Here is a 24,589-nt window from a genome sequence, read left to right as displayed (position 1 = left end):
GGCTGTGGGTGTGGTGAGGGTGGCTGTGTTGTTGTGTTGCTCACCCTGGCCGGTCTCTCCCCAGGGCTAACCCCGTGCTCAATCTCACGCTGGACCCGCCTGCGGACCTGGGCTTTGACGAGGACTCAGACGCCGATGACGCCAGGTGGGACGGGAACGCGTCCTTGGGGGGCTGGGCTCCGGTGCCCCGGCCCCCATGGGGACAAGCCGGGGGAGTCCGCCCTGTGCCCCCGGTGTCCCCCCAGCCCCGCGAACGGGCACTGCCCGGCCTGACGTCACCCTGGCTAATTTGTGCTGCTCCCTCCCCCACAGCCTGAACTCGCTGGATGAAAACATGGTGGAGAACCCGGCGGAGGGGGGCAGCCCCGGGCCCCCGGTGCTGCAGGTGAGGGAGCAGCCCCCCCACGTTCGCCGTGCCCTGCCTGGCAGCGCGTTCTGCCCTGTGGGACGCCCGCTCTGGCTGTGCGTTAGCTCTGCCTCCCCCATGCTGGGTGCCCACCTGAGGGCAATGGCCATGGCAGCTCCCTGCTTTGGTGCCCACATTGGTTCCTGGCCTAGCGGCACCGTTGCTCTTTGCTGCGGGTGCGCCTGGCACATCTGGGGGTGGAGGTTGAGGGGGAGGTGGGGACAGGCGCCCAGGAGTGGGGGGCGGCTGGCACCATGTGCAAACAGCCGCCGTGGGGTGATTAACGGTGCCCAGCAGCCGTGGGTGGAGCCAGGACCGCAGCTGACTAGAGAGGGCAGCCATGCTGGGGGGAGAGGCAGGGTACCCCCGGGGGCGGGCACTTCCGTGCACTCAGAGCCTGGCTCCCCACAGTGCAGCCGCTGAGGACGCCAACCAGGCTGGCTCATTGCTGGGCCGTAGCCATGGGTCCAGCTGGCGGCTGGCGTGGGCAGCTGGGTGGCACGGGGCAGTTCTGCTGGGTGCACTGTGGCCCATGCCCTAAGGCATCCCTGTTGCTCTCCTTCCCCAGCTGGGCCGGGCAGGGGCTCCAGCGCACCTGGACAGCCGTGAGGAGCCCCTGACAGCCGCCCTGCAGGCCCACCGCACGAATCCGGCTAGCCAGCCGGCTCGGCCACCGGGAGACCCCAACAGGACCTTCACCTTCAGCAACCCCTGCCTGGACACCACAGACCTGTGAGAGCCCCCGGCTGGCGCAGCGGGACTCGTGTGGCACCTCCCAGTGTAGAGCTGGAGCTATCTGCTGGCTCTGTAATGGCCCCGTCCCAGCCAATAAACCTGCCCAGCCTGGGGCTGGCAGTCCCGCTTCCCGTGTGTGTGTGGGGGGGCCCACACAGCGCCCCAGGACTGTCTGAATGCCCTCAGCCTGGCTCAGTGGTGTCTGGGCCCTTGCTTGCATGGCTGGCAGCTCTTAGCAGGGCTGTGAGGAGCGGGACTTTGGGAAGCAGGGCAGGGCTGTGGGGCAGGGGCTGTGCAGGGCTGGCCATGGGGTCGGGGCCAGCATGGGCAGTGGGGTATGTGCAGCTGCCTCTCCCTGCTCGAGACAGCACCTGGGGGTCAGCCTGGGGCAAGGGAGGACAAGGCACAGGCCAGGAACAGGAGCCTGCTGGGCCCTGGCTTGAGGCATCCTCCTGGGCTGTGGTACAGCATGGAGTGACTGGGGTGTGGAGGTGGCAGCCCTGGCACCACTGGGCCGGCTCTTCCCTCTGCGCTTGGCACAGCCTGATGCCCGGCCCAGGGCTGTGTGACCTCCGCCTGGCTGGTGCAGTGGCCCCCTGCGGCGCTCAGACCCTGCAGCCCATGCCCCTGGCAGTACCTGCCACGACCGCAGGGCTCCCCGGTGCCATTTCCGGCACAGAGGCCGGGTAGCCTGGCCCAAGTGCAACACATGGGATTGCTGCCCTGCTCCCCCACACCACACTGCAGGGAAAGGGCTGCTGAGGGAGGAGGGAGACGCACACAGGAGTGCCCATTGGGGTGGGCGAGGCAGGGCTCACAGGGGTGAGGGCACACTGGGGCTGGGCATGCAGAGGGCGTGTGGTCACACAGGGCTGGCCAAGGGGTGCACCGGGGGCCCTGGGCCGTTTGCAAAGCTGGCTAAGAGACTTTCCAGTGTCAGCCAAACGGGCCCTGCCCACGCGCTGCGCCCCAGGGTGGCGGGAAGTGTTTCTCTCGGGGCTGCTGGGGATGAGGCAACCCCAAGCCAAGCTCCACTGCAGGGCAATGGCCCCCTGGAGCAGTTCCTGACGCCCCCCAGCCACAGGAAAGACAGAGCTCCCCGTCCCCCCTGGGGGGGAAGGAAGCCCCCAGAGCAGGTTTTCCAGGTTTTATTACCCAACATCCAAGTTCACAAGTTTTACCCAAAAAACGAGGAAAAAGAAGTAAATGGCAAAGTCCCGGCAGCTGCCTGGGCTGGCTCAGTCCTTGTGATCGGTGCAGCACGCCAACGCCTCTGGATCTGCAGGCAGCTTGTGGGGGACCCCCCCCACTGGGAGTGCACATCCCCCCTCCCCTCTAGCCCTGAGCGGGGGCTGTTATGCCAGGTGTGTGTCATACACCTGCCCACGCAGCTGCAAGGCACTCGGGGGCGAGCGGGTGGTGTTCTGCCAAGGGGGGCACAGGTCGGGCGTGGGACTGGGTGCAAAGGCCCAGTGCCTGCATGCCACCAGCACTGGCTCCCTTCCAGCCGGCTGAGACACCACGGAGCAGGTGGCAATGTATGCCTGCCCCCTTGGCAGGGGGCCTTAACAGGAGCCAAGAGCTTTGAGAGCCCCCTGTGCCAGGCACAGCCCATGGGGCTGCCCCTGAATGCCCCTGCCCGTGGCATGATGAGCAGTGCCAGGCCATGGCATAGGCTGGAGGCAGCAGGACAGCGAGGGCTGGCGGAGCAAGGAGGGCACATGGCTGGGGGAAGGCGCCCGGCACGGGGCTCTAATGGCTTGGGCCAGCTCTGACCCGTGCTCCCCCCACCTCTGACCCATTCTAGTGCCCCACTGCCAGCTCTGCCATCACCTAACCCACCCTGTGCTGCCCCCCAGCAGGGCCACAAGGCACCTGTGCGCTGGCCAGGCTAGGTGCAGGGCGGCAATGTCTGCTCCCCCCTTGCACTTGGGGGGAGTTATGTGCTCATAACGGGCTGGACACTGCCCCGAGCAGCTGCGCCTGGCAGCCTGGGGGCAAGCCTGGATCACTGAGAGCTGGGGCACCATGGGGCGCGCCAGGGCCCAGGGGGGCATCCCCCTCCCCCCGCCAGCTGTTTGAGCCAACGCTGCAGCCAGTGGGAGCTATAATATGCCTCTCCCCAGCCAATCAGGACTGTTCTGTGGGGATCAGATGCTTCCTCACTGCCTGGGAATCCTGTACACTGATTGGCCGAAAAGGTGCACTTCAGCCCAGTGAGTGATCCCTGCGTGCTGATTGGCTGGAGAGGCAGGAAAGTGATGGGCTCTCCCCTGGGGCACATGGCTCCCCCGCCCCCCAAGCCAGAGCCCAAGGGCCCAGGGACACACCCATTACCGGGGCTGGGGCAGGCCAGGGTATCCTGCAGGCTGAGTGGCCAGGAAAGCCACGTGATTGACACTGACTTCCATTGCTACCACCTGGCTTTGCAGCATGGCCTGGGCAGCGCTGCTGGGGGCACCTCGGGCACAGGGGCCCCGTGCTGGGCTATGGCCTGGGCAGGTGCCGTCCAATGGGGCAGGTGGGCCCCTGCCTGAGAGACACAGCAGGGTAAGGGAGGCATGTGAGTAGAGCCCCCCATTGCACCACTTGCTTCCCGGTGTGGGGATGCTCCCAGCCCCGGTGCCAGCCACAGCAGGCACCCGCCTCCAAGCCACCCTGCAGCTGCACCCCAGTGCCCAGGAGCCTCCTGCAGGGCAAAGCAGTGCCCTCTGTCCCCCTTTCCCCCCAGGCAGGGCCTTCATTAGGACACATTGGAGGGGTGAGCTCCAAGGCGTCTGCCATGCAAACTGGGCACCTAGCACCCGCTGCCCTTTGGGCCCCAGGGTTCATAGGGCCAGGTCCCCCGCCAGCTGGCCCGTCACCCTCCAGGGCACTAGGGAGAGGCAGCAGCAGGACTGCGGGGATGTGACTCTCAGAACAAGCAGGGGGGCAGACACTCCTGCCATGCCCACCTGCACCAGGCCACGCCCCACGCTGGGCCTGAGCCCTGCTCACTCCCACCCGGGCAGGGCCCGCTGGCTCAGCAGGGCGCGTCCTGAGGGGCACCCAGCCCAGAGAGAGAAGCAGCCTGGGTCCTTGTTACCACAGCCCACCCTGGCTCTGCGTCTTTCTCTGGCCCCCTCCTGCCTGGGCCAGTCCCCAGCCGTTCCTGCATCACGGGGGGGGGGGGGGGGGGATATGGTGCCATGGAGCCAGGCACCTCTCTGCTCCTTTCCCACAGACAGCCAGTGGCCCCCAGCTGTATGGACCTGGGCAGGTGCCAGGGGGCTGGTGCTGAGGTTCCCTGTGTGGAGCAGGCTCAGGGCACCGATCCCCACCAGCCCCAGGATCAGCTCCCCCGGGGCAGCCTGTGCTCCCGCGCCCGCCCGCACTCCCGCTCAGCAGATCTGGCTCAGGCCGCTTCCATGAGCTGCACCAGGGAGGGCAAGAGGTCCAAGCAGCCTGTGCTGGGGGCTCGCTCTGCCGGGGCAGGCGGGGGCGGGAGGGCTTGACACAGGAACCCCCAGCAGGCTCTGCGGCGTGGGCTTCGCCAGGGGGAATGTCGGAGCAGCAGGGGTGGGTGGTGCCCCCAGCTCCGGCCAGGGTGTGGCCGAGAAGCTGTGACTTTCCACACACACCACCACACTGACGCTCAGCTGGGCTCGGCCTGCCTGGGTTGTTTCCAGAGAAAAACCACAAAATCCCACCACGAAGGCAGTTTGTAGAAGAGGAAAGAAAAGGGAACGGCTCCTCACGCCACCGGGGCGAGCGGCTCCGGAGGGAAATGCCGCCGCATGAGTCCTTTAAAAAGCCCGAAAAGTCAAACACAGTTCAATAATATCTCCCCCTGAAAAACCCCAAACATGAAACGTGCCAACAAACCCCTTTGTGGCTGAAAACCACATGGACTTCAGGGATGCACAGCTGCGCCCCCACGCAGGGACACCCAGACACGCACACGCAGAGACACACATACACGCAGGGACCCCATATCCCACACAGGGACACGCACACGCAGGGACACGCATACACGCAGGGACCCCATATCCCACACAGGGACACGCACACACAGGGACACCCAGACACGCACACGCAGAGACACGCATACACGCAGGGACCCCATATCCCACACAGGGACACGCACACGCAGGGACACCCAGACACGCACACGCAGAGACACGCATACATGCAGGGACCCCATATCCCACACCGGGACACGCATACACGCAGGGACACGCATACACGCAGGGACACCCAGACACACGCACACGCAGAGACACCCAGACACGCAGGGACCCCATATCCCACACAGGGACACGCACATGCAGGGACACCCAGACACGCACACGCAGAGACACGCATACACGCAGGGACCCCATATCCCACACAGGGACACGCACACGCAGGGACACACACGCAGGGACCCACATTTGCCCACGCACACACACAGGGACGCACACACAGGGACACACATACACGCAGGGACCCCATATGCCCACGCCGCGACACGCACAGGCAGGACGTGAACATTGCCCAGTGGCCTGGGTTTCTCAGGCAATTGGCTTGGTTTGTGGCCTGGACTCCAAGACCTCCCCAGCCCCCACGCTCTGTGGAGCCCGCTGGGCACCTGGCTCCTGGTGCGGGACGAGCTGGGATCCCGCCGAGAACGGAGCACACGAGCCAGGGCCTGTCTACCAGGTCACTGCTGAGCCAAGGGGGAGCGGGAGGAACCCGCCTTGACTGACTGGCAACATGAGAACAAAGGCCCCCACGGGCGCCGTCCCGCTGGGCCCTGCCCTCACCCAGCTGCTCCCTGGGTGCAGCGTCCACTCCCAGCTCTGGGCCGGTGGGTCGCTATGTCCAGGCAGCAAGCAGAGCCTGGGGGGTCCGTTATTGGGCCTGGCAGCGCTAGCCCCTCCGGCCACACAGGCCTGGCCCAGCCCCACTGGCCCCTCCAGCTGCTTGGCTGTAAGCCATGAGTTCAGTTTGGGCTGGACTCCCAGGGGCCTCCTGAAACTGCCCCCAGGAAACCCAGCGGCTGGGACCCTGCACCTCCTGGTCTGGCGGTGGCAGACGCCGCTCCGTGCACAGAGCAGGGGCTGGCAGGTGCCATTTCACATGGCCCAAGGCCTGCAGCCGAGCTGCTCTCCTCTCCGCGGCTCTCGCTGGGGGCTCAGGGCTCGGCGCTTCCCCACTCACGAGCCCTTTGGTAGGAGACAGTTGGGCGGCCTGAACCCTGCCGCCGGGGCCCGTGCCGTCGGCAGGCGAGGCTACACGGTGTGCACCTGCTGCCCCGTAGCCCTGGCACCGCCCCGGCACGCCCTGAGCGTCTGGCAGCGGGCGGGAGTGGCCAGTGGGCCGGGCTGAGCCAGGGCGGTTCCAGGGGCTGTTAAACCTGCAGCAGGGACACACCATGCCTGAGCCTGTGAGCAGCCCTGTGCCACGTGGGGAGGACACCCGCCTGCAAAGATTTGAGCTCTGTCGAGGGTGGGAGTCGGTGAGAGCGGCTGGGCTGCACTGCAGGGCCGGGGGCCTCTCAGGAACCGGAGTGAGGCTGGAGTTTGTCTCTCCAAACCACAGTCCAATACATGAGCGCTGGCAAAGCCGTCCCAGGCCAGCCCAGCTCGCCCCTGCCTCCAGGCAGGGCACAGCCTGACTGCCAAGCTTCCACCACCTCCCCGGGGAGCCTGGCGCAGCAGGCGTGTGGCTCGGGGGCTGGGCGGGGGAGGCAGGACTGCAGCTTTGCAGGGCAGCAGAGCATGGCTGGTTCCAGCTGCCCAGGCTGACGGGAAGCTGGAGTCTCCCCGGAAAGCACAAGGGGCAGCGGGACTCTCAGCCCCGGGCACTGGGTGCTGTCCGGGGAGTCAGACCTTAGGACCTGGGCTGTAGGCCTTTAAGGTAGCCAGTGCTGTTCTGTGCTTTGGGAAATGCAGCTCGTGACCCAGGGGGAAGGCGGGGAGCCGGCCCCCTGCCAGACATGCTCCCGAGGGCTGGCCCGCAACCACCCCCACCCCTTCCACATTTTGTCTGGCCGTCCCATCACGAGCTTCACTGTACAAATCCCAGCCTCCACCCAGGGGTGCCCAGACATTGCCCAGCATCAGCCGCACCCTGGGCCCAGATCACAGCCAACCCCTCCTGCAGACCAAGGTGCAGCTTGTGGGGACTACGTGTCCCAGCATGCAGTGCTCCATCTCAATGGAAGCAGGCATTGTTGGGGGGAGCATTGCATGCTGGGGCCTGAAGTCTCTGCAGGCCGCACCCTACCCAGGCGTGCAGCTCGGGGAGGGGCAGTCTGGCCAGTGTCCGGCCTGGGTGAGCAGGAGACCGTGGGGTCCAAGTGCCTGGAGCTGCTGAGCCCGGGGCCAGAGGGGCAAGACCCCAGCCCCCGGGATTGCCTGAGAAACCACAGGGCGTGGGCTGCGCTGCCGTTCCCAGCCCGCCAGGGCGCGAGTGGTGGCCTCACTCCGCGGCGGGACCAGGCCGGGAGCAGCAGCGGGGCCGGCGCATGCTCTGCAGAAGCGCCCGGAGCATGCTGGGCTGCCGCTTGACTTCCCCCTTCTGTGGGGCCCCCTTGATGGAGCTGGCCCGGGTGCTCTGCGGCGTCATCACCACCTGCCGGCCGTGCTCCTCGATCTGCTTCTCCAGGTGCTTCTGGATGGCCATGCCCAGCACCTCCACCTCCATGGTGGCACCGTACACCTCCCACGTCATCCCCTTCTCGTCCCAGCTGACTTCCCGGATGGGCTCGGACGGCTCTTCCTGCGCCCCTTTCACGTGCACCTCGGGGTAGGGTGCCTGGGGAGACTTGGCCACCGGCGTCATGGGCCCCGTGGCCACAGACCTGGTCTCCACTGGGATCGAGACCTGCATCTCCGCATCCTTCTTGGAGGGCTTCAGCTCCGGGCCCGGGCTCTTCAGGCCCAAGGGGCCTTGGCCCCGGCTGTGGAAGGTGAAGGCCGAGGACCCGTCCGGGGGGTTTATGGGGCTGATGGCCACAGACACCAGCGACACTCGGCTGCCGACCTGCGTCCCAGCGTCCTGAGTCCCGGCATCCTGCGGGGGAGGAGTGACCTCAAACGAGTAGGTCTTGGAGAGCAGCTCCACAGTCCGGGGCTCCTGAGTGGCCTCCTCCCCAGGCCCTACCTCCATCCCCATTGCTCCCCACTGCTCCTGAGCTGGGCTTCCCTCCGCAGTGCCCTGGGGCGGACCGGCTCCCCCTCTGGCCTCAGCTGGAGCCACCCGGCTTGCTCCTGATTTGATGGGAGCAGCAGCAGAGGGGGCCTCTGGCCCGGCTTTCTGGATGGAGAGAGGGGCAAGGGGACTGGTCTCCTTGGCTTGGCCTGACGGGGTCGTGCCTGCATCCAGCCTTGCTCCCGGGCCTGATGCTGCTTCTGTTCCCGGGGTGGAGTCCTTGGTACCTTCCGGAGCAGAAGGAAGTGCCATGTCCCCGTTGCCCCCTGCCCCTGGGGCAGCCGAGGGTCCCAGCTGGGCCTTGGGCTCTGCCAGAGATGCGGGTGCTTTCCCACCGGCGTCTCCACAGGGCGCGCCCAGGCCGCCATCGGACAGTGGCGCTGTGCCGGGGGCTCCCACGCTCCAACGGGACACGGCTCCCTCGGAGGCCCCGGGCTGCTCTTGGCTTCGGTCCTGCGGGCACATGGGAGGCACCGGGCCCAGCTCAGGACTGACCGCAGTGGCTCCGGCACCGTCTGCCTCAGGGTCTGTGTTGTCTGGTTCAAGAAATACAACGTGTTTCAGAGCGGCCGGGGCACTCTCCGGGTCCCTGCTGTGCCCCTTGAGGCACGGCTCCGGCAGAAGGCGCGGAGACAGCGGCCCAGGGCTGGCCACGGCAGCGCCCACCTCCGCTGGAGGGCCCTGGGGGATGACAGAGCCATCAGGCAGCGCCAAGGGGCCCGAGCTCCGCTCGCCGTTCTGTCCCAAGCAGCTCCCAGCCACAGGCGTTGGCTCGTCCCCCTTTTCCAATGGCCCCGCTCCCGCGCCGGGGCCCTTGAGAGCCAAGGCCCGGCCACCAGCCGCCGGCTCCGGCTCAGACTGCTGGGCCATGGCGGGGGCCTCAGCTCGGCTCTCTGTGCTGCCTTGGCTGCTGGACTCGGGGCCGCCGGGCTCAGTGCCGCAGCAGTTCCTCATGGCCAGCGCGCCGGCCCCACAGCGGGAGTTGCGGAGGTAGCCGCTCGTCTGCTGGCGGCCCGGAGAGCACCCGTCCTCAGCCGGCCCCTCCTGTGCGAGCAGCTGCAGGCTCCCTGGCTCCTTAGCGCTGCCCATGCCTCGGCCAGGGCTCGCCCATGCTATGCCACCGCCTGGCGTGCCAGGGTCTGAAACAGAGACAAGAGGAGGGTTACACTGCAGCACTGGGCCGTGCTCCGTCCTGCACCAGCTCCTCCGGCCGTCTGCAGCCCAGCCACCTGGCCCAGAGCCCACGGGCCTCCCACAGCCCGGCTGCCTCCTCCAGCTCTGGGGCCTCTTCGCTGCTAAGGAGACCCCGGCTGCCGGTCAAAGCAGGAGCCGGGCTCTGGCCCAGAAAAGCAGGAGCTGCCTGTGCCCTGCAGGAGAAGGGTGGGGTGTGACAATGTGACTCAGCAGGGAGGGGGGAGTGTTGACCTGGGGACAGGAGACCTGAGACCTGGGAATGTGCCCTGGGGATGGGAGACCTGAGAGCCTGTCACCTGAGCCGGGAGGGGGAGGTGACACCTCTGCCCAGGAATGTGAACAGAGGCTACAGGAGAGAGCCTGCTGGGGGGGTTTAGTTCAGTTTGGGGCTGGGGAGAGGAACGCAGGGAACCCCAGGGCTGGGGTCTAAGCTCCCTGCCCCCCAGAAGGACTTGACTGAGGGATCCTGGTTGTACCCACAAGCTCTGTTTTGGACTGTGTTCCTGTTGTCCAATAAACCTTCTGTTTTACTGGCTGGCTGAGAGTCTCAGTGGATGCCAGGAAGAGGGGTGCAGGGCCTGGACTCCCCCACACTCCGTGACAACTGGTGGCAGCGGTGGGATGTACTGCACCCCGTGAACGGCGCTTCCTGCAGTAAGTGACTGGGGAACAGTAAAAGGAAGGGGAATTGATGGGGACCGGGTGTGCTGAAGATTCAGAGAGAGACGGTTTCGGGGGGCGGTTAACCCCTGGGAGTGTGTGACCAGAGAGAAGGACTTTTGCAGTAACAGGGTCCCCCGGGGGATCGCAGCGAGCGGTCCCAGGGGCGGAGGAGTCTGCAGCTCGACCCTGCCAAAGAGGTGGTGACCTCAAGAAGGGCTGGCACACTAAGGGCTTTTCCTGGAAACCGTGGGAAGCTGCCCGGCCTGCGAGTGGCCAGCACGGAGATGTACGCTAAACGCCTGAAGAGCGACCTGGTGGAGCTGTGCAGGCAGAGGGGGCTGCGCATCGGGAGGTCCACCAAGGAACAGCTGATTGCCCAGTTGGAGGAGAGGGATCGCTTGGATGACCCGATCCCTGTCCCTGAGGGAAGCCGCCCGGCAGACGCAGCGTGGGCCCTGGGGCCTGACCGGGCTGGGAGGGGTCAGACTGCTGCCGAGGACATCCCGAGACCCTTCCTACCTGTGCCTGGGGAAGGGGTTGGGGGAAGCCCAGCGAATACTGAGGGCACCCTGACCCCGGCAGCCAGCAGGGGATCCTCCCGGCGGAGCTCCCCATCCCTGGAGCGGAGGCGGCTGGAATGGGAGAGGGAGATGAACATGAGGGAGCTGGAGGATCATGAAAAACAACATCAACATGAGGAGAAACAACATCAGCATGAGCAGGAGGAGAAGGAGAGGGAGCGTCAGGAGAAGGAGAAACAAAGACAGCATGAACTGGAGCTGGCCAGGCTGAGGAGCAGTGGGGCCCCGGCTGCGGTGAGTGCGGGGGGACCCAAGACGGCAAGGAACTTTGATAAGTGCTTCCTGGCCCAGCGGAAGGAGGGGGAGGACATGGATAGCTTCCTGACGGCCTTTGAGTATGCCTGCGAGCTGCACAGGGTTGACCCTGCAGACAGGCTCCAGTTCCTCACCCCCTTACTGGACCCCAAAGCCGTGGAGGTGTACAGCCGGATGACAGGGCCGGAGGCAGGGGACTATGAACTGTTCAAACAGGCCCTGCTCCGTGAGTTTGGGCTGACCCCCGAGATGTACCGGAGAAGGTTCCGGAGTCAGCGTAAAACGCCTGAGGTCACCTACCTACAACGGGTCAACCAGATGCAGGGGTATGCCCGCAAGTGGACAGCTGGGGCCCGAGCTAAAGAGGACCTGCTGGACCTAATCGTACTGGAGCAACTGTATGATCAGTGCCCTTCCGACCTGAGGCTGTGGCTGGTGGACAAACAGCTCGAGAACCCCCAGCACGCAGGGCAGCTGGCCGACGAGTTTGTGAACAGTCGGTCAGGGGGTAGCCGGGAGGAGCCCCAAAAGAACAGGCCCCCCCCGAGGCAGAGAGAGAGTCACCGGGGGCCTCCCAGGGGGGAAATAGGGAGAACCCCCTCCCAAGGGGAACGCCTGGCGTCGGGCCCCTCCGACCCGCTCGAGGGGACCAACGTGACCTGAGCTGCTATCACTGTGGCCAGAGAGGCCACGTACGGACCCAGTGCCCCGGGCTCAGGGACAGACTGAGCAGACCCAACCTACCCAGGGTTAACTGGGTAGGGACTCAGCTGGACGAGGGGCAGACGACCCAGGAAAGGGGGGCTACCAGTTTACCACCTGCGCAGGAGGGAAGAGTACCCCAGGCCAGCTCCGCCAGAGGACTGGAGGCTCTGGACTCAGGGTGCTCGGTTTACAGGGTGGGCGTGGGGCTGTCCTTCCGGAGAGAGTGCCTTGTTCCCCTGGAGATGGATGGGAGGAAGGTCAATGGATACTGGGACACGGGCGCGGAGGTGATGGTGGCCCGGCCTGAGGTGGTGGCCCCAGATCGGGTGGTGCCCAACACCTACCTGACCCTGACAGGGGTGGGCGGGACCCCATTTAAGGTGCCCGTGGCAAGGGTACACCGGAAATGGGGGGCCAAGGAGGGCCCCAAGGATGTGGGGGTACACCACCGTTTGCCCACTGAAGTTTTGATGGGGGTGACCTAGAGGACTGGCCAAGCAAGCCCCAGACCGCCCTGGTTGTGACCCGTAGCCAGAGCTGGCGAGGGGCACTGCACCCTGACCTTAGGGAGGGTACCACACCGGAGGCGCAGGACCCTACCCTGGTGGGGAGGGAGCGCCGAGGGGCACGGCTCAGAGAGGCGGAGGCCTCAGACCTGGCCACTGAGGGGGAACCGGGCCCCATCCCTTCCCCAGCCGCTGAGTTCCAGGCCGAGTTGAGGAAAGATCCCTCCTTGCGGAAGCTCAGGGACCTGGCCAACCTCAGTGTGGGACGGACCATGAGGAGAGGCTGCCAGGAGAGGTTCCTGTGGGAGAAGGGGTTCCTGTACCGAGAATGGGCTCCCACAAGGGAAGTAGAGTCCTGTGGGATCAGGAGGCAGCTGGGGGTCCCCCAGAAGTATCGCCGCAGGCTCCTGTACCTGGCCCATGACATCCCCCTCGCAGGGCACCAGGGAATCCGGCGCACCCGGCAGAGGTCGCTACAGAACTTTTACTGGCCTGGGGTCTTTACCACGGTCCGGCAGTATTGCCGATCCTGTGACCCCTGTCAGAGGGTGGGGAAGGTCCGGGACAAGGGGAAAGCGGCTTTGAGACCTTTGCCCATCATAGAGGAGCCTTTCCAGAAGGTGGCCATGGACATCGTGGGGCCTCTCAGCAGGACGACCCGGTCGGGGAAGAAATACATTCTGGTGGTGGTAGATTTTGCCACCCGCTACCCCGAGGCAGTGCCCTTAGCTTCCATTGAAGCAGACACCGTGGCCGACGCGCTCCTGACCATTTTCAGCCGAGTGGGGTTCCCCAAGGAAGTCTTGACAGACCAAGGATCCAACTACATGTCGGCCCTGCTCCGGTGCTTGTGGGAGAAATGTGGGGTCCGGCACGACTGGGCCTCAGCTTATCACCCCCAGTCCAACGGGCTGGTGGAGAGGTTTAACGGGACGCTAAAGATGATGCTGAGAACCTTTATGGACCAGCACCCGCAGGACTGGGACAAGTACTTACCTCACCTGCTGTTCGCGTACAGGGAGGTGCCCCAGGAGTCGACCGGATTTTCGCCTTTCGAACTGTTATATGGCAGGAGGGTGAGGGGCCCCTGGACCTGATGAGAGACGAGTGGGAGGGGAAGGCCACTCCCGATGGAGAGTCAGTGGTGGAGTATGTCCTGATCTTCCGAGAGAGACGGGCTGAACTCATGGGCCTGGCCAGGGAGAATCTGGCCAGAGCCCAGAGGAAGCAGAAGGTCTGGTATGACCGCACGGCGCGGGCCCGTGCCTACGCCACCGGGGATCAGGTGATGGTTCTCATCCCCGTGAGAAAGAACAAACTACAGGCCGCCTGGGAGGGCCCTTTCAAGGTCGTCAAGCAGCTCAGTGAGGTAAACTATGTGGTGGAGCTGTCGAACCGGGCGCACCACCGCCGGGTGTACCATGTGAATATGATGAAGCCATATTATGCCAGGGGGAATGTGGTGTTGGCCGTGTGTGGACAGTGGGAAGAGCAGGGAGATGACCCTTTAGTAGATCTATTCCCTGGGACCGGAGCTGGTTCCCCGCTGGAAACAATTCCCCTCTCGGATCAGCTAACCCCTGCCCAGCAAGCTGAGGTCAGGGAGGTGCTGCATCCGTACCGACAGCTGTTTTCCAACCAGCCTGGATGCACTAATCTGACTGTCCACCGGGTGCAGACAGGGTCGCACCCTCCGATAAGATGCTCCCCCTTCCGAGTCACGGGGAAAACTGCTCAGGACCTGGAAAGAGAGGTCCGGGACATGCTGGCTTTGGGGGTGATCAAGCCATCGGCCAGCCCTTGGGCCTCGCCGGTGGTGCTGGTCCCCAAAAAGGACAGGTCGGTCCGGTTCTGTGTGGACTATCGGAAGCTCAATGCCATCACTGTATCTGATGCCTACCCCATGCCCAGGCCGGACGAGCTCCTAGACAAGCTGGGAGGAGCTCGGTACCTTACCACCATGGACCTTACAAAGGGCTACTGGCAAGTGCCGCTGGATGCAGATGCCCGGCTGAAATCGGCCTTTATCACCCCTCTGGGGCTCTATGAGTTCCTGACCCTGCCTTTCGGCCTCAAGGGAGCGCCGGCCACCTTCCAGCGCCTAGTGGACCAGCTCCTGAGGGGAATGGAGAGTTTTGCCGTGGCGTATATTGATGACATCTGTGTCTTTAGCCAGACCTGGGAGGACCACGTGTCCCGGGTTAGACAAGTGCTGGACCGACTCCAGGGGGCTGGGCTGACTGTAAAAGCGGAGAAGTGCAAGGTGGGGATGGCGGAAGTATCTTACCTGGGCCATCGGGTGGGGAGCGGCCGCCTAAAGCCGGAACCAACCAAGGTGGAGGTGATCAGAGACTGGCAGGCTCCCCACACCAAAAAGCAGGTCCAAGCCTTTATTGGGATGGCAGGATACTACCGAAGATTTGTGCCCCACTTTAGCGCCATAGCCACCCCCATCACTGAGCTATGCAAGAAGGGGAAGCCAGACAAGGTGGTCTGGACCGAGCAGTGCCAGGCGGCTTTCCGGGCGCTGAAGGAGGCTCTGGTCAGTGGCCCAGTTCTGGCAAACCCAGACTTTGACTAGCCCTTTGTGGTGTTCACCGATGCCTCCGACACGGGACTGGGGGCGGTGTTAATGCAGGAGGATGAAAAGGGGGAGAGACACCCCATCGTGTACCTGAGCAAGAAGTTGCTACCCCGGGAGCAACACTACGCGGCCATCGAGAAGGAGTGCCTGGCCATGGTGTGGGCCCTCCAGAAACTAGAGCCCTATCTCTTCGGGCGACACTTCACCGTCTACACCGACCACTCTCCCCTGACCTGGCTGCACCAGATGAAAGGAGCCAACGCCAAGCTCCTGAGATGGAGCCTGCTCCTGCAGGATTACGACATGGACGTGGTCCACGTGAAGGGAAGGGCCAACCTGATAGCGGATGCGCTGTCCCGGAGAGGGGGCCCCGAACTTCCCCAGGTCACTGGTCAGCGTGACCCCGCTCAGTTCAGTCTTGAAGGGGGGAGAGATGTGACGATGTGACTCAGCAGGGAGGGGGGAGTGTTGACCTGGGGATGGGAGACCTGAGAGCCTGTCACCTGAGCCAGGAGGGGGAGGGGGAGGTGACACCTCTGCCCAGGAATGTGAACAGGGGCTGCAGGAGAGAGCCTGCTGGGGGGGTTTAGTTTCAGTTTGGGGCTGGGTGGAGGAATGCAGGGAACTCCAGGGCTGGGGTCAAAGCTCCCTGCTCCCCCAGAAGGACGTGATTGAGGGGTCCTGGTTGTACCCACAAGCTCTGTTGTGGACTGTGTTCCTGTTGTCCAATAAACCTTCTGTTTTACTGGCTGGCTGAGAGTCTCAGTGAATCCCAGGAAGAGGGGTGCAGGGCCTGGACTCCCCCACACTCCATGACATGGGGCCAGGCTCCAGGCTCCCCCTTCCTCCTCACTCCACCCCCCCCCGCCACTCCAGGCTCCCCCCGAGGGCCAATCTTCAGCCTCTATGGGGCCCAAGACCAACCCAACAGGACTCTCGTCTCCAAGTCTCCTGACGCTTCCAGCCCATCTGTCCCGGTACAGACAGAGCCTCGGTGCCAGACCCTGTGTGCACAAAATGCCTGGCCAGCTCCAGGCCCGCGCCAGTCACAGCCGCATGCTGCTTCCAGCCCCAGTGCGCGTGCAAGCCAGGCGCGCTCTTGTGCACACACATTTCCTAACGCCAGGTCCACAGCGGCGATGCGCTGGGCTGGGGTGGGAGTCGGTGGCCATGGCACGAGTGTGGGATGGTGCAATGGTCACATGAAACAGCAGCTCCAACAGACCGTAGGGGGGCGAGTCCTGTTCCTCCACCCTGCGGGGCCACCTCCATCACACCCTTTGCTATTGGGATGTTTGGTCTCCCCCTGCCGCTCCCCAGCTGGCGCCTTGGTGCCCGTGGGCAGCTCTGCCAACGGCGAAGGGCGGAGATGCAAGGACATCACCACCCCTGATTCCAGCTTTTCTCTATGCGGCAATGCAGAGCTGAGGCCTGGGCTCTCGGGGCTAGGCAGGGCTCGTGGTGCCTGTGATGAAGCAGGACTGTTCTTAATGTTTTCTCTGAATAGCATGGGGTGCCTCAGTTTCCCCTGGGCAGTTCTTAAGTATCTAGGGGGTGGGGTAAGGGTGTATGATCACTGCAGAGCCCTAGAGGGCAGGTGTGTGCAGGGATCTGGACACAGAGAATGGCCGACACTCTGTTTCCTGGCCACTGGTGGCCTGGCCCTTCCCCCCTGCAAGGTGAGAGCTAAAGGGTTGCAGAACAAAGGAATCAGGTGACCTCCTGGCCCGGGAAAGGGACAAAGCCCAGAGGAGGAGAGGCTGGAGGGAGTTTCAGTTTGGGACTGGCTGGGACATGGAGTGAAGGGCAGACGGGGTTGTCTGGCTCACTGTCCCCCAAAATGGACCCAGCTGAGGGGTCCGGTTCTCTGCACCTACAAGCTCTGTGTTAGACCATGTTCCTGTCGTCTAATAAACCTTCTGTGTTACTGGCTGGCTGAGAGTCACGTCTGACTGCAGAGTTGAGGGGCAGGACCCTCTGGCTTCCCCAGGACCCCGCCTGGGCGGACTCGCTGTGGGAAGTGCACGGAGGGGCAGAGGATGCTGAATGCTCCGAGGTCAGACCCAGGAAGGTGGAAGCCGGGTGAGCTGTGTGTCCTGCAGACAGGCTGCTCCCAGAGAGGAGACTTCCCCAGAGTCCTGCCTGGCTTCATGGGGAGCAGTTCCAGAGCATCGCCCGGGGACTCCGTGACACTGCCCGCGGCAGAGCAGGGAACGCTGGCCAGGCCTCCGCGAGCCCCATGGCCCCAGACCGAGCCGTGCCCAGGGGAGGAAGGCAGGAAAAGGAATCTCAGCGGCAGTCCAGCACTCACACTGCAGTGGGCACAGCTCGGTCTGGGAGCCAGGACCCGGTGCTGCCACGTGCTGCCTGGCGACCCTGGGCCGCCGCCCTCTCTCTGTGCCCATTGGTGCAATACCCAGCTGTGGGCAGCCCAGGCTCTGAGGGGCCAAGCAGCCGTGAGCCCCTGTAGGGCATGGCCCTGTCCAGGCATCTCACGGGGGGCTGGTTGCATGCACCTCACTGTGTGTGTGAAAGGGGGTGACACCATGTGTGGCTAGGGGAATGGGGCACGGCTGGTGCAGGAGATGCAGGCAGCTGGGGAATGGGCAGGCGGCAGGTACAGGGCTCTGTGTCGGGGAATGTGGGGGTTGGGGGCAGGTACAGGGGTCTGAACTGAGGGCAGCAGTGGGGCTGGGTCGGGGAGGCAGCGGGTTAGGGGCAGGCGTAGGGATCTAGGCAGGGAGCACAGGGGTCAGGTTGTTGGAGCAGGTAAAGGGGTCAGGTACAGGGAGATGTAGGAGTTGGGCTTGTAGGGCCGGTAAGGGGATCTGGGTTGGGGGCAGGAATGACGGTCTGGGTCAGAGAGTGCAGGGGGCAGGTATGGGGGTCTGGATCAGGGAGATGTGGGAGTTGGGCTGGTAGGGAAGGTACAGGAATCTGGGTTGGGGGGCAGGTACAGGGGTCTGGGTTGGGGGCAAGTAATGGGGGCTAGGTCAGAGAGTGCAGGGGGCAGGTCCGAGGGTCTGGGTTGCGGGGCAGGTGGATCTTAACCAGGAAGATGTAGGGGATAGGCTGGGCTGGGGGGCAGGTATGGGGGTCTGGATCAGGGAAATGTAGGAGTTGGGCTGGTAAGGCAGGTATGGGATCTGGGCTGGGGGGCGGGCGTGGGGGTCTGGTCAGGGAGACGTAGGGGTCAGGCCAGCCTGGGGGGCGGGCGTGGGGGTCTGGGTCAGGGAGACATAGGGGTCAGGCCGGGCTGGGGGGCGGGTGCGGGGGTCTGGGTCAGGGAGACATAGGGGTTGGGCTGGGCTGGGGGGTGGGTGTGGGGGTCTGGTCAGGGAGACGTAGGGGTCAGGCCGGGCTGGGGGGCGGGCGTGGGGGTCTGGGCAGGGAGACGTAGGGGTCAGGCCGGGCTGGGGGGCGGGTGCGGGGGTCTGGGTCAGGGAGACATAGGGGTTGGGCTGGGCTGGGGGATGGGCGTCTGGTCAGGGAGTCGTAGGGGTCGGGCCGGGCTGGGGAGCGGGCGTGGGGGTCTGGGCAGGGAGACGTAGGGGTCACGCCGGGCTGGGGGGCGGGCGTGGGGGTCTGGGCAGGGAGACGTAGGGGTCACGCCGGGCTGGGGGGCGGGCGTGGGGGTCTGGGCAGGGAGACGTAGGGGTCACGCCGGGCTGGGGGGCGGGCGTGGGGGTCTGGTCAGGGAGACGTAGGGGTCAGGCCGGGCTGGGGGGCGGGCGTGGGGGTCTGGGCAGGGAGACGTAGGGGTCACGCCGGGCTGGGGGGCGGGCGTGGGGGTCTGGGCAGGGAGACGTAGGGGTCGGGCCAGGCTGGGGGGCGGGCGTGGGGGTCTGGGCAGGGAGACGTAGGGGTCGGGCCAGGCTGGGGCGCGCGTGGGGGTCTGGGCAGGGAGACGTAGGGGTCGGGCCGGGCTGGGGGGCGGGCGTGGGGGTCTGGGCAGGGAGACGTAGGGGTCGGGCCGGGCTGGGGGGCGGGCGTGGGGGTCTGGGCAGGGAGACGTAGGGGTCGGGCCGGGCTGGGGGGCGGGCGTGGGGGTCTGGGCAGGGAGACGTAGGGGTCACGCCGGGCTGGGGGGCGGGCGTGGGGGTCTGGGCAGGGAGACGTAGGGGTCACGCCGGGCTGCGGGGCGGGCGTGGGGGTCTGGGCAGGGAGATGTAGGGGTTCGCAGCTGTTGCTGTCCCCTCCTCATCGATGTTCCTGGGCCCAGGGGCAAGAGAGGCCCAGCCCCAGCCCTGCCCTTCTGCCAGCGCCTGGCACAGAGGGGGACGCCTGGCACGCACCCCTGGGACTCCGCCGGTTGCATCACAGGCTCCTGTCGGCCAATGTGGCCTGGGCCCCACGTCGCCCGCCAGCAGCCCCGCGGTGGGAGGAGCGCAGGGCTGGCCAGTGGGCACAGAGGATGGTGCCAGACCCTCTGACCTCTCCTTGGGGACAGCACCAGCGCAGGGAAGTGGCAGGCTGTGCCCCGAAGCCTGGGACACCGGGCTGCCCATGGCAGAATCCACCCCTCCTGCCAAGGAACGCCGGGGCAGGGGACAGCGTCTGCCCAGCCAGCTGGGAAGCCGGATCAGAGGTGGGCGGGGGAAGCTGGGCTCCCCGGGCCCTCGTGGGGTGCACATCAGCCGGTGCTGGCCCCAGCCCCGGAGAGCGGCCCAGGCTCAGCGTCTGTGCAGTCTCCAGGGAGAACGGGACACAGCTGATCCCTGGGATGGCGGCCGAGCTGAGGCCAGCTGTGTGGCACGGTGCCCATCAACGTCCAGCTGTGTCTTCATCACACCCTCTGCCATGCCACTGCCTCTGTCCTGAGGGCCGTAACCAATCCCTGCCGCCGCCCGTCGCTACGCCAAGCCCAGAGCCGCATGGCACCAATGCCCAGGCTCCGAGATCCACCCTCTCACCCCGGTGCAATCCACGGACATCCCTCAGGCTGCTCCCGAGTCCACCAGCGCAAGAGCAGACTCAGCCCCGGGCTCGAGAGTCCGGTCACCGGACAGCAACGGAACGGGGGCAGCTTCCTGACCCAGCTGGTTACACTGAAGTCAGTTCCACCAGAGCGGTGTTTGGCCCAGCTCCCAAAGCCCTTTCAGTTCTTGGCAGGCAGGTCCCTGTGCTGAGGATCCGCTGCTCCCCCAGTGCCCCAGCCAGACTCTGTTACTGTTGGGACAAGTTCTCCAAGAGCCTCTGAACCTGCCCCTGCAAAAGCAGAGGCCAAGCCGTGCACGCCCCAAGCCCCTGTCTTTGCACACCCAGCTGGGCATTGTGCTCACGACCAAGATATTCCTGCATGTGCACAAGGGCGTTTCCACACCCGAGCCTGCGAGGATCCCATGCCGCAGCGCCAAGCGAGGGGGCACTGAGCTGACTTTGAGCAGACAGATAGCACCACGCTCCCGGGGACCCGTGGTCACTCGATCACCCAGCGCCCCTTGCAAGGGTAGGATCCTTAGCCCTGCTGTCCTGGCCAAACTCCTGCTGGAGGTGGGCATTTCCCTACCTCCATTTCCCCCGCAGCGCCATGCCGGGTACAGGATTCCTCCCCCACTCCTGCCCCTTGCTGCTGGGCAGCACTGCTCTGTGCTGTCAGACAGCTGCAGGCTTCACCCCAGAGGTGACCACAGTGGCGGCCCTGTCAAGTACGGCTGGAAGCCTGCAGGCTCCACGGACCTCAGAGCAGAGTCTGCTGAGCACTGGCTGCTTCTCCCCATCTCCAGCTGCTCCACAGCATTGAAAGAAGCTAAGCATGCATGGCTTTCCTGCCGCGACTTCTGGTGCTGACACATGGGAGGAGAAAGGGGAGTGACGGGAGAACACGGAGCAGAGGGGTCGGAGCGGGGCGAGTGAGAACGGGGAGAGGGCAATGCAAAGGGGAGGTGGGGGTCTTGGGTGAGCGGGAGGGGGGCAGACCAGGTGAGGAGGTATTCACAAGACACCGCATGAGAAGGTTCCCGGCCCAGTGAGTGAGGGTGATCCCTGCTCTCTGCGCCACCCTGCCAGCCCCTCCTCCAGGCAGTGCCCAGCCGCGCCGCATACGAGGAGTGATGGCCACACTTGTTTGTGGTGCATGGGGTCAGTTTTCAGCTCTGAACCTGTGCACCCCAGAGCCGTGCAAAGCCGCACCCCAGAGCCGTGCAAAGCCGCACCCCAGAGCCGTGCAAAGTCGGTGCAGTGCAGGCAGACAGGCCCTGTTCCGATGGGTGCCTGGGGCGTAGCCCAGGTACTTGGGGCCAGCTTTCCTGCTTGGTGCAGGGCGGGAGGGGGGGGTGCCGATGGTACATGCAATGGGACCCCATTCATCCCAGCTACGCTGGTGTTGCACAGCTCTGAGTGAGTGAAACCGGTCACTGCCAGCGCAGTGCCAGGCAGAACCCGCCCTCTTGTGCGAGTCCAGCTCTTCCGCCCAGGGCCAAGAGCAGCCTGTCCCGCCTGGGGGAAGGGGGCGTGACACACTGCCAGAGCAGAGCGGTTCACCCCCGCTGTGTTGGGGGCACAGGGAATCCGGCTGCAAGCGGGTGTGGGGGTCAGCATATGCGGTGACGGAGCACAGCAGGGAAAGCCGCTCTCAGAGGGATAAGATCTGGGTGCGAGACAGCAGGGGCCTGCTGTGCGTCACGATCGCCTGCAACTCCGGTGCCTGCTACTCTCCTTCGGCGTCTGGGCAAATCCGGCGTCACCCACGCGCCGAACGAACGGCGGCTCGCTGGGAACGACAAAAGCAGCTCACGCCCCAGCCCCACCATTCGCACCGGGGCCCTGATCTCCCCAGGGAAGGACCCCGGTACGAGGAAGTCAGAGCCACCGGCAGAGCACCGCATTCTGCTGAGCGAGGGAGCGACTGGACGGGAGGGACGCCGGAGTGAGCAGGGCAGAGAGCCGTCCCCCAGCGCCGAGGTCGCCGGGCTCCTAGTTACCATCCTTGCAGGAATGGAGGAGCAGCCAGGCGGTAACAGCAAGGTTGCTATGGGACAAACACTCTGGGTTTAGACTATCTCCCAGCCTGTTTGCTGTGTCCCCCACGCCTCCCTCTCCAGGCCTGTCCCACAGCGGGATCTCAGCTGCTCTGCTTAGCCACAGGGCTGGAGCAGGAGCGCGGTTGGTATTGGAGCTCTGGATCCTCGCCAGAGCAACGGGAGCATCAGTGGAAGGCACTTTGCAAAGGCAGATCGCATGGCCCTGGCTGGGTAGGAGGCCCCGGGGGAGAAGGACGTGTCCCAGCACAGACCAGTGACCACGAGAGCAGCCGCACAAGGTGCCCACGTGCACCCCGGAACCAGCACGCAACCGCACCTACGTTCCCACTCCCCTTCTCCGCCTTGCTCTGGCGGGCGATTAGGGCCCCCCCAAGGGGTCAGCAGACCCCAGGACAGTGAGCGCCTCAGCACAGGGACCTTGGACCCACTGCCCTACGACCCTCGGTGTCAAGGGGCCTTAAAGGCAGCAGATTTCAGCATCCCCAGCTGGTGAAAGAGCTGCATCCCCCACCACAGAGCACAGGCCCAGAGCCTCCCACGCTCTCGCCAGTGGCCACGGGCAACCTGAGCGTCCATCAGAGCAGACCCGAGGCTGCTCTAACGCATGCCCCAAGTCAGGCAGGGCCCCAGCCAGGCCCGGAATACCAGGGGATGCAAAGGTGCCCACCCTCCTCATTTCCAGGTTGCGTTCACCTCAGCCAGGGCTCAGGATCAGGCCCCTCACCTTCCCCAGGGTCCGTAAAGTGCCCCCTGGATCCCTGCCCCAACGGAATCACGGGCGCAGCCTGCCCTGGGGTTTGGGGATAGCAGTGGGGGCCGTGTATTCGCTGGTACGTGTTGTGTTTAAAGCCAACTTCGCTTGGGGCAGGGAGGCAGCAGCTGTGTAGAAAAAGCAGCATCTCACATCCCCCCGTGAAGTGCTTTCCAGCATATTCAAGGTCTAGTTCGGTTCAATGGCTCCCAGCGTCCCCACTCTAAAAACCGTTCCCGCGCCCCTGACCCAGTGCACCACCTGGTACCACTGTCCCTGCTGTAACCCCCATTCTCCACACACCACTGCCAGGGCCCCCGGGGACCCCGGGCAAGGGGCCTGCGAAAGCCACAGCCCAGCACTGAACGACTCCTTGGGGCGCTCAGCCCCACCTAACCCGCTGCCCAGGCTGCTGCTGGCAGGGGATGGGAACCGGTCTGATCCAAGAGTCTCTCTCTGGTCGGTGCCTGTCCCCGGGAGGTGTTTGCTGGGCCTGGCCTTGCCAAGCACAGACCCAGAGGAGCAATTGCCTTAAATATTCGCCAGGTCCCGCATCGCAGGCGCACCGGCGCTTTCCCCCAGGGCTGATCCGTTCCTCTCTCGCCTTCCCAGGCGCAGGAATCTGCCGTCGGCGAGGGGCCCCCTCCACACGCCCTGAGCAAATCCTCCCCCAAGCCCCCCGGCCTCAGCCCAGAGCCCGCTCGCCCCGAACAGGCCAGTCGAGAGAGCCGGGGCCGGGGCCAGGCCCTGGCCCAGGCAGGGCAGGCGCCAATGGGGGAGGCTGCGATCCGGGCCCGGAGAACGCTAAGAAACGCGGCGCGGGGGCGCGGGGATCTGCGGGATACAAACTGCACCCAGCGCCCCTGCGGCGGGAGAGGAAGCCCTGCGGGAGGGGGCCGGGGCCGGGGCCGGTCTCCTCGGAAACCGACATCCCGGTGCCTCAGGGCTGGATCCCCCGGGCCGCAAACCGGAGCACGCGCCCCACGACACGCACCCAGCCCCGTGTAGACACGGCACCGGCAGCGCGCGCGCACACACCTCACCCCCGGCCGGCACGTGGGCACCGCCTCGCCCCGCTCCGCGCCCCGGGGTCCCGCACCCAGGCGGGGGGCGCTTCGCCAGCCCCCCCCCCGCGGCTCTGTCCCGGCAGCGGGCTGAGCCCGGCCGGCCGGGGGCGCAGCCGGGTCCCCGCGCCCGGCACGAGGCGGCCCTGCCCGGGGACCCCCCGCCCGGCGCGCACTGACCTGCGGGAGCCCCGGGGAGCCCCGGCCCCGCGTCCGGCTGGGGAGACGCGCCGCCCCGCACCGCTGTTCCCGGCGCTGCCGGCTCGTGCAGCTGGGAGCATGCGTGGGGGAGGCGGCGGGTTTCGGGGAGAGGGGGCGGGCGCCGGCTCCCAGCAAAGCAGCGAGGGGAGGAGGGGCCGCGGCGGACAGGGGGCAGCAGCCTGGGCACAGGCGGGGGCACCTGCCCTGGGCTCGCCCGGCCCCTGCGGGCACCGAGCCAGGGGGCCCCCTGCGGGGCTTGGTGCCAGGGGGCCCCCTGCGGGCACCGAGCCAGGGGGCCCCCTGCGGGGCTTGGTGCCAGGGGGCCCCCTGCGGGGCTTGGTGCCAGTGGGCATCGCGAATCCAGGCTCCCTTGAAAGATCCCGCGCCCCCGCCACAGGCCGGTGGGGATGTGCCCAGGTACTCGGCAGTCGGAGTCAGCGCCCAGTGCTGTGCCCGGCCCGTGGGACTCCAGGCCTAGGCAGGCGGCTTCCGCGTCCAAGCCAGCGAGCGGTCAGCAGCCATCCCCACCCCACACGTCCCCAGGCGACGCTGGAGCTAGGCCGGACAGAGAGACAGGGGCCCGCGCCGGCCCCAGGCTTTGGTGCCCGATACCAGTGGGAGCTGGGGATCCCAGGCTCTCCGCCCTGGCACTGGGGAAGCCCGGTGCCGGGAGATCGGGGTGGTTCCCAGCTCCCCCCCAGAAGGAGGCGAGTGGGCGCAGTGGTCAGCCTGGCACGAAGACTCTGGCGCTCCCCCTCCGCAGGGCACAGCTGGCTACCTCGCTG

General features: G+C 65.8%; 2 protein-coding genes across 6 annotated transcripts in view; one reads left to right on the top strand and one right to left on the bottom strand.

Annotated features, from left to right (window-relative positions):
- Positions 1-1,261, top strand: part of CDHR2 (cadherin related family member 2) — a 76,872-nt gene extending 75,611 nt beyond the window's left edge. For all 5 annotated transcript variants that reach the window (XM_078853965.1, XM_078853964.1, XM_078853963.1 and 2 more), the window contains 3 exons: positions 65-145; positions 313-385; positions 975-1,261. In XM_078853965.1, coding sequence (XP_078710091.1) covers positions 65-145; positions 313-385; positions 975-1,142 — 322 coding nt within the window. In that variant the 3' untranslated portion in view covers positions 1,143-1,261. The remainder of the gene's footprint in view (positions 1-64; positions 146-312; positions 386-974) is intronic.
- Positions 1,262-2,274: 1,013 nt separating this feature from the next.
- Positions 2,275-24,157, bottom strand: GPRIN1 (G protein regulated inducer of neurite outgrowth 1). Its single transcript, XM_073355141.2, has 3 exons — positions 23,784-24,157; positions 10,694-10,806; positions 2,275-9,456 (listed from the first exon to the last, which is right to left on the bottom strand). The coding sequence occupies exons 1-3, from the start codon at positions 24,155-24,157 to the stop codon at positions 7,586-7,588; spliced, it is 2,358 nt and encodes a 785-aa protein (XP_073211242.2). The 3' UTR covers positions 2,275-7,585.
- Between the last annotated feature and the right edge of the window lie 432 nt (positions 24,158-24,589).

Source organism: Lepidochelys kempii, chromosome 8, assembly GCF_965140285.1.
Source record: "Lepidochelys kempii isolate rLepKem1 chromosome 8, rLepKem1.hap1, whole genome shotgun sequence".
In the NCBI taxonomy this organism is placed as follows: domain Eukaryota; kingdom Metazoa; phylum Chordata; order Testudines; family Cheloniidae; genus Lepidochelys; species Lepidochelys kempii.
The sequence above is the reverse complement of the archived record's forward strand: the minus strand, read 5'-3'. Positions and strand labels throughout refer to the sequence as shown.

What these genes read in the sequence shown, in the direction of transcription:
- GPRIN1 (XM_073355141.2), bottom strand. Translation starts at nt 24,157, where the DNA reads ATGCCCACTGGCACCAAGCCCCGCAGGGGGCCCCCTGGCACCAAGCCC. An exon ending in GCTCCCCGGGGCTCCCGCAG is followed by an intron (nt 10,807 to 23,783) that starts GTCAGTGCGCGC and finishes CTCCCATTCCAG; the next exon opens with CCGCCTCCGCTCCAGGGATG. An exon ending in AACCCCTTCCCCAGGCACAG is followed by an intron (nt 9,457 to 10,693) that starts GTAGGAAGGGTC and finishes TCTCTGTTTCAG; the next exon opens with ACCCTGGCACGCCAGGCGGT.